Source organism: Lolium rigidum, chromosome 5, assembly GCF_022539505.1.
Source record: "Lolium rigidum isolate FL_2022 chromosome 5, APGP_CSIRO_Lrig_0.1, whole genome shotgun sequence".
In the NCBI taxonomy this organism is placed as follows: Eukaryota; Viridiplantae; Streptophyta; class Magnoliopsida; order Poales; family Poaceae; genus Lolium; species Lolium rigidum.
The window spans coordinates 123,227,914-123,236,535 of NC_061512.1; the positions used below are offsets into that span (position 1 = coordinate 123,227,914).

At 38.9% G+C, this 8,622-nt stretch overlaps 1 protein-coding gene across 1 annotated transcript; it reads right to left on the reverse strand.

Moving 5' to 3' along the window:
• Window positions 1–816: 816 nt before the first annotated feature.
• Window positions 817–2,251, reverse strand: LOC124651692. Its single transcript, XM_047190735.1, has 4 exons — window positions 2,141–2,251; window positions 1,654–1,737; window positions 1,416–1,524; window positions 817–994 (listed from the first exon to the last, which is right to left on the reverse strand). The coding sequence occupies exons 1-4, from the start codon at window positions 2,229–2,231 to the stop codon at window positions 856–858; spliced, it is 423 nt and encodes a 140-aa protein (XP_047046691.1). The 5' UTR covers window positions 2,232–2,251; the 3' UTR covers window positions 817–855.
• Between the last annotated feature and the right edge of the window lie 6,371 nt (window positions 2,252–8,622).

An 8,622-nucleotide genomic window follows, 5' to 3' on the forward strand; every position in this document is an offset into this window, starting at 1 on the left:
ATTTTGCAATACACCCCTTTACACATATACCGGGCTATTTACCTACCACCCACAGCAGATTTGCATTCTACAAATAAAAACTCTCGCATTTGTCGTTACACGGTGACAATATATTTGTTTTTTGAAAAGTCTGCTGATCTATTAATAATCATCAACAACAATATATGTCATTGACATCGTGGTTTTCAACCTTTTGGAGATCAGATCGCTGACCATTAGAGATGGATTTACCAGTCTCCTACTCTCGTGCAAAAGTAAGGGAGTGCAGTGAAGAGGAATTTATATTTTACTACACTGAGTTATTGGCCGAATGGTAACTTACGGCCTTAAACTTTGGAACATGTTAATTACAAAAATTGCAATACACCTCTACACATAGACTCGGCTATTTATTTACCACGCACAACAGATTTGCATTCTAAAATAAAATGATGACATTCCCTACATGATAGTGTAACAATATATACATATATAGACCACACCGTAATAATATGTTTTCTTTTTGCAAAAATTTCACCGATCTATAAATAATCATCATCGCCCATACAAACTTATGTTTTTTTGCCAAAAAAAATTGTGTTTTACTACATTGAGTTATTAGCCATATGTTAATTTATTACAGCCTTAAACTTTGGAACTTGTTGTTTGCAATACACCACTCTACACATATACCGGGCTATTTACTTACCACACACAGCGGATTTGCATTTAAAAATAAAATTGTTGCCTCCCCCTACATGGTACAGCAATATACATACATACAACTGTCGACTACACAGTAACAACATGCTCATCGTGGCATATACCACTGAACAATCTGGCGGCTGCCAGTGCTTGGTGGTTCTTCAAGAACGGTCACATCCAATCAACATAGTCGGCGGATGATTTTGTTTCTCTTTTGGGCCTCCTGTACCTATTGTTCTCGAACGTTGCTTTTGATGTGAGCGAATACAGAACTTCTGCTTCAGAGAGGTTGTGCGGCATCATCAACATGCTGTAAGCATACACCCACATAGGGGAAAGAGGGGAAGGGATTAGTGTAATTAAGTGACACTAAAAGCACAAATAAAAGAACTCCACACATATTGCATCTGACAAATATTTGTTGTTGCTAGGAGATACATCCAAATTATACTCATGTATCAAGAATAGCAAGCTCCTTTCTTTCCGACGAGAAGTGTGACAAACTGAATATAACATGTTTCACTGGTTCTATGTCATTCTGGAATGATTCGAATGACCTGCAAGACAAGCTAAGACAGCTCTGTTTTCACTTACCAAGTAACAATAATTATAGATAAAATGGAATATGGAATTAGAAGAAACCCATGAAAGAGTAGAAGCCGTAACTAGGTAGATATAAAACCCCTTGGTAATCCATAAACCTATCTCAGTTCACAGAGGGTAATATTTACCTAGCAAGCACATCCTCCAAGATAGCACGTTGGCAAGGTGTCACGTAGTATGTGCAGTTTCTCGGACACTGCCCAACAGCAAGTTGGACAAGGTAATTGTCACCATTACCTGAAAATAGAAGGCTGCATCATTGAGAAAACAAAAAGGACTGGAAGCTTTATGAAATTTGCGAGCATACTGGCAGATTTACTGTGCAAGTTTCTCATTAGAAGGACCAAATAGCGATGTTCAGTATACCTTGAGATATTGCACGAGCTGTACCAATATCATCTGCATATGCAAATGCATGAGGTGCCCTTTTAACAGAAAAATACGGGCATCCTGCAGATGATATCACGGATCATCAAATAACATTGCAAAAACATATCAAGTTGTACACGCCGTTTGGATTGTACTCCATGAAACATGTATGTTATAACTCTAAAAACAAGGAAACCAACCAAGCTCAATATCAATATATCATACCTAATGGCTAACCTGTACAGATTCTGAAGAATTGTTCAAGTAAAAAGCAAATGATGTACTAGCAGAACGATTAACATGATTTCAATCATTTGAAGTTAAGAGTAATAGGAGAAATAATGTGATTCAGTAAATATTTAGTTTCTCTGTGACAATAGAAACACTTGGTTTTTAACTAGCACCTAATTTCATTCTTCAAGCCAACTGCAGTATAGAACAAATTTGGGTACAGACTGAGGAACAATATGGATGAGACAAGTACCGGTGCCAATGCATAGAAGTTCATTGACAAATATGTCGTAAGCTTCGCACTCAGGTTCATCAAATGGGTCAATATTGTTCCTGCACAGCATTGCAATACATACATAAGTTGGATTTTCCTACTTGGGTATAACTGAAGAAACCACTGTTTCTTACTAAATTTTTAGTGTGTAGAGAGAATGTAAGGGTCTCAATTCTTTTGGAATTTGGAGCTAGGATTAAGAGAAGATCTGCCTGATAAGTTCACAAAACATAGCCAGATCATATTGAGTTGATTTAGTGATCGATGTACCTTAAACCTCATCAACATATACTAACCCACAGATTTTTTACATTGTACAGTAATGGACGCAGCAATTTTCCAGAACATACAACAAACGTGCGTAGTATAATGTAGGAACATTCATGGGGACATATCTAGTGCAAACCATGACTTGGGTAATCAGCCTTTCATTCTGCACCATCTACAAAGCACCTAACCTAAGTGGTGTCCCTTTCCTTTTCTCAAAAACAATTCTCAGGATTCAGGCCACCCTATTACAAGTGTATCATTATCCTACTCTGCTTTTGACGAATCATCATTTTACATATACATGTTTCAGAATTTCACTACATAGATAGTTTTCATATATAATATTCCCAGGATCCATCGCTGGACTTTTATTCACTGTGCACTAAACAAACTCAAGATTGCCAAGACAAACAGGCGAACAGGAGGAGGCCGGAGGAGGAGGAGGAGGCCGGAGGTGGAGGAGGAGGTCGTCCTAGAGGATCAAGGTCGTCCATGCAGCGGTAGGAGGAGGCAGTCGATGAGGAGAAAAGGTTGAAAGGACACGGATGCCGCCTAGATGGGGTGAATAGGCGGTTTAAAACTTTTAAGGATATGGCTTAACAAATGCGGAATAAAACTTGCGTTTCATTTGTCAAGCACAAAATTATATAACTAGGGTTCACCTATGTGCACCAACAACTTATGTTAAGCAATACACACAACTATGTGATAGAAAGATATATAACTCCAAGCACTAAGGCTATCACAAAGTAAAGTGCATAAGCAAAGTGCTCGAGTATAGGAATAACCGAGGTGACGCAGAGACGACTATGTATCCCAAAGTTCACACTCTTGTGGTGCTACTCTCCGTTGGAGCGGTGTGGAGGACAAAGCACTCCAAACGCCACGAAAGCCTCACCATATTCTCCTCGAGCCTTCCCACCAATAGGGAAGCCCTCGATCCACTATGGAACCTTAAGGGTGGTCACCGAACCTGCACAAAGCTTGGGGCTATCTCCACAAATTAATCGGAGGCTCCCAAAATATCGCCACCTCTTGTACTTGAGGAATCTCCACAACTTAATTGGAGGCCCCAAGAATATCACAAAGACCACTAAGCCGTCTAGGGTCCAAAGAACCAAGAGGAACAAGCTACGTGAACAAGCTCTCGAAGTAAATATCTCACGAACTTTCACCTCCACGTATCACCATGGAGAACTCAAACCGATGCACCAAATGCAATGGAAAGAACACCACTAAGATGCTCAAATCCTTCACCCTCAAATTCCACCAAACCTAGAAAAGCTATTGGGGGAATAAGAGAGGAAGAACAAATAAGAGGAACACCAAATTTCTCCAAGATCTAGATCTAGTGGATTCCCCTCACAAAGAGAGGGATTTGATTGGTCAAGATGTAGATGTAGATCTCCTCTCTCTTTTCCCTCAAATAGGTGCAAGGATCATGGAGAGATTAGATGGATAGAGGAAGCTTCACAAAGTCAACAATGGATGAGAGAGAGAGAGAGAGCAAGAGAAGCAACATCTCAATGGGGGAGAAGGGGGTTATAAATGGCCTTCAAAATGAAATCTAACCATTGAAAACACACCCAGAAAACAGCCCTCAGCCTGACCTTCCGGGCTTGGCCGGACCACTCCAAGCACAATTTTTGTGCACCCTGGATCCTGGCCGGACTAAGGCTAGCTGGCCCGTGGACGGACCACTCCGGCTGCCAGTGCACCCCACACCAAAAATGTCGCCATTTTCACATCCGGACTTCGAATTTGATGATCTTGGGCTCGTTAGAATCACAACAAAAAGCTGTACAAGATCATGCAGGGAAACATCATAGTACAACCACGGATAATAAGATCAAATGAGGAAAGGTTTTACAAATCTAAAAGAGCCAAACCGGTAACACCTCCAATAGGGAAAATGCAACAACTTGAGTTGGTAAACTTGGATTTAGGTGAAACCAATTTTGTTGGAAAGAGGATTATATTACAAGAGCTATTCCACAAGGAGATAAAATCTTAATAACATGTGGTATAGATTTTTTCATGAATTTAGAGGTGAAACCTCTCAATACAAAGAACCAGGGAAAACTCCAATATCAAAAAAGCAACAAGTATTTCATGTGGAATCCGTTTTTGATGAACTAGAACTTGTCATGAGAATAAGTACAAGCTCTAAAATACCATATGGATAAGATCCAAGTAACAACCAAAAAAGATGATGCAAGAATGCAAAGGTTTGAGCTCTCTCCGAATGATACGGTCCAGTTACTCACTCGAGAGCCCCTTGATAGTGCGGCAACTAATCCTATAACCCGGTCTCCCAACTAAACCACGAGACCGGTAAGAAAGAAACCCTATCAAGACCAAACCTTAATCTTGCGCATTCCACTTAATCTTGATGATGACGATCTTGACCGCAACAAGATTGAACGACTTTCTTGATTGTGCTTGCTTGATGAAGTCTTGCGGACTGGTTCCCCCAACTCCACTCTGGGAAAGCTCCTTCTTCGGTGCATCTTCACATATCCACGAATACCATATAAATGGCAAGCTTCAAGCCTATGATCTCTTGGAGTTGGATCATCTTGAACTTGCACCTCATTTCTTCTTATTGCAAGCATGAAGTCAACATATGGTTCAAGCATTGCCTATGAACAACTCCTACAAATATAACTCAATGCAAACATAGTCCATAGAGATTGTCATTAATTACCAAAACCACACATGAGGGCTCTATGCTCTTTCAAAGATGGAGGAGAGAATATGAGGAGGAGGGGGAGAAGTGAGAAAGGAGAAGAGGAAGAGGGCCGGTTTTCCATATATAGCCTAGGTTATCGATGATACGTTGCAAACGTATCTATAATTTTTGATGTGTCGTGCTTGTTTGACACCAATTACTATATGTTTTGTTTACACTTTGTGAAAATTTTATGCATTTACTAGAACTAACCTATTAACAAGATGCCACAGTGTTAGTTCATGTTTTCTGCTGTTTTTGTATTTCAGAAAAGTTGTACAGGAAATATTCTCAGAATTGGACGAAACGAAAGCCGAAGTTCCTATTTTACTTTCACAAAGATGGAGTCCAGAGGGGAGACGGAGAAGAACCAAGAGGTGGCCACCCCATCCCTAGGCGTGGCCCAACCCCTGGCCGCGCCTAGGTATGGTGTGGGCCTTTGGGCGCCTACCTATAAATTCATCTGTTCCGGAAAAACCTAAACACTCGAGCCTTCATCCACGAAAATTTCCGTAGCCGCTGCCATCGTTGACCCTAGCTCGGGAGGGTTCTGAAGCTCTTCCTGGCACCCTGCCGGAGAGGGAGATCATCACCGGAGGCCTGCCTCCGAAGTGATACGTGAGTAGTTCATCTCTAGACTATGGGTCCATAGTAGTAGCTAGATGGTTGTATTATCCTCATTATGCTTCATGTTTAGATCTTGTGAGCTGCCTATCATGATCAAGATCATCTTTATGTAATGATACATGTTGTGTTTGCTGGGATCCAATGAATATTGAATACTATGGTTGAGTTGATTATATATTTATTTATATATTATTTCTGATCTTACATGCTCTCCGTTGCTAGTAGAATTTTTGGCCAAGTATGTGCTTGTGACTCCAAGAGGAAGTATTTATGCTCGATAGTGGGTTCATGCCTCTACTAATCTGGGAGAGTGATAATAACTTCTGAGATCGTAGATGTGTTGTTGCTACTAGGGAGAAAATATCAATGCTTTATCCAAGGATAATTCTATTGTTTACTTTACACACTTTACTTAATGCAATAATATGTTGCTTGTAACTTAATACATAAAGGGGTGCGGATGCTAACCTGAAGGTGGATTATTAGTCATAGATGCAGTTAGATTACGGTCTATGAATTTTGTTGTAATGCCCAAATGAATCTCATAGTAATCATCTTTTCATGTATGGTCTTTATTCTGTTAATTGTCCAGCTGTAATTTGTTTACACACCATGTTATTTATCTTTATGGAGAGACACCTCTAGTGAACTGTGGACCCAGGTCCTTTTCTTTTACACTAATAAAACCATCTACTGCAAAGCATTGTTCTCTTTATTTCACCACAAACAAACATCTCTTTCCACACTATAAGTTGGGGCAAAGTATTTTGGTTGTGTTTGTGAGCATGTTCCACGTTGTTGCTGACACCGGTAGTGCGCCCTGCCAAAGTCAGCCAGCAACACCTTCAGAAGTGATTTTCTTTGTCCTACTAGTCGATTAAACCGTGATTTCTTACTGGGGGGAACTTGTTGTTTTGCCCATCATACCTTCCTCTTGGGGTCTCCCAACTGCGTGCTCTACACAACATCAAGCTCTTTTCTGGCGCCGTTGCCGGGGAGAAAGATGATTTCTGCAAGGGGAGTCTCTTATCTCCACTCTCCTTACTTTGTTATTGTTTTGCTTAGTTTATTTTACTTTGTCTTGTTTGCTTCTTTTTATCAAAACACAAAAAAAATTAGTTTCTTTTATAGTTGTTATTTTTGTTGGTGTGTTTTAGTCTTGCTAGAATGAGTATTCCTGAAATTGAGGTTCGTTCTTTAAGGCGACAAGGGGGAGAAAGTTTGAAAGATTATTGGTATATAATAAGTGGTGCTCATCATACATGTACTAAAAAAATATTCTACCATGATCCTTCTTAGGAATTTTTATGTTGGTATATCTAGCTGGAATATGTATGTTCTGGATACTTTCACAGGGGGTAATTTTCTGGGTAATCCTGCTTGGAAGCCTACAATTTAATTGAAAATTTAGTAGGAATACCATCTACTAATGTTGTTAAAACTAAGATCACTTTGGAAGATGTTGTAAAAATACTGAGCTTCCTAGAGAAAAGTTTGCCAAATTTCCTTGATAATACTAGCCAAGTTAATGAATCAATAGAAAGTATCAATAAAAGAATCATTGTCTTAGAGGCTAGCAATACCCATGATAATCGAAACCTTAGGATTGGTAAATTAGAGGAGGCTATGGAAACTTTAAGTTTAACGTTTTATTCTCTTGAGTTTAAGAAGGAGAAAGCTTTTATGGAAAAAGAGCAAAAATTCATGTATGTTCCCAAGGTGTCTAAACCAAAACCCCATAATATGTTTAAAATTGATAAACTCTTTAGTGCAACTAAGAGTGATTTAAATGTTGAATCATATCCAGGGGTATACGAAGTTGTGTTTTAGAGGAAGTGATTGATTTTGATGCTTCTTCACTTGAAAATACTTGATTCAAGCTTTACGCGCCTAGGCGAAAGGCGTTAAAGAAAAGCAAGATAACCCATGTTTTACTTCTGTAATTTTTCTTTTGTTGAGTCTTGGAAGTTGTTACCTCTGTAATAACCTCTCCTTATCCTTTTTTTTTTTGTCAAGGATAGCCTCTAATAGGAAAAAGTTAAGATTTGGGGAAGTTGTTGTCCTGAAACAGATTCTATGCTGCCACCAAAAAAATTAGTATTCTCAGCCAGGATGTTGGATTGATCTGATAATTTGTGAGCATATGCCCGGGTTATTATCTAACTTTCATTAGTTATGCATTTTTCGATTTGAGCAACATAGGATTTTCAAAAAAAATCGATCTTTACCTATTATTCTGTTTTGACAGGTTCTGCCACTATTTGCATTTGCCTCTTAATGTTTTCCATTTTGATTTCTTTTGAGAGAAAGAGATTTTAAAAGAATTTGCTACAATATCTAATATTTTAATGGATGTTTGACTTATGTTAGAACTGAGCCAAAGTGGATTTTTTATTTTGATTGCACTAATGCTGCTAATGAAAATTGTGTGAAGTTTTGTATGAAGGAAGTTTTTAAGTGTAGGGAGAGACGAATGATGTGATGAGATGAAGGATGGACAAAATCTCAAGCTTGGGTATTCCCATGTCACCCCAAGAAATATCTAATAGGTACAAGCGTCAAAGCATGGGGATGCCCAAGGCATTTCCCTCTTCATCAACAAAAGTATCGAGTCATCTTGCAAGACACTATATTTTTATTGCTTCATATGATATGTGTTGTTTTTGGAGAATATATTTTTGTTTTCTTTTGTTTTGTTTGATGTAGCATATGGTTGGATCCCAGCATACTTGTTTTGGAGAATGGCACACTCTATTTTCATTGCATAGAACACTCTAGTTTTCACTCTTATTGTTCTGCGAGTGTTCTCTTTTGCTAGTCCTTGTGTTTAGCT

What these genes read in the sequence shown, in the direction of transcription:
- LOC124651692 (XM_047190735.1), bottom strand. Translation starts at nt 2,231, where the DNA reads ATGCTGTGCAGGAACAATATTGACCCATTTGATGAACCTGAGTGCGAA. An exon ending in ACTTCTATGCATTGGCACCG is followed by an intron (nt 1,738 to 2,140) that starts GTACTTGTCTCA and finishes TATCATCTGCAG; the next exon opens with GATGCCCGTATTTTTCTGTT. An exon ending in TTGGAGGATGTGCTTGCTAG is followed by an intron (nt 995 to 1,415) that starts GTAAATATTACC and finishes GTATGCTTACAG; the next exon opens with CATGTTGATGATGCCGCACA.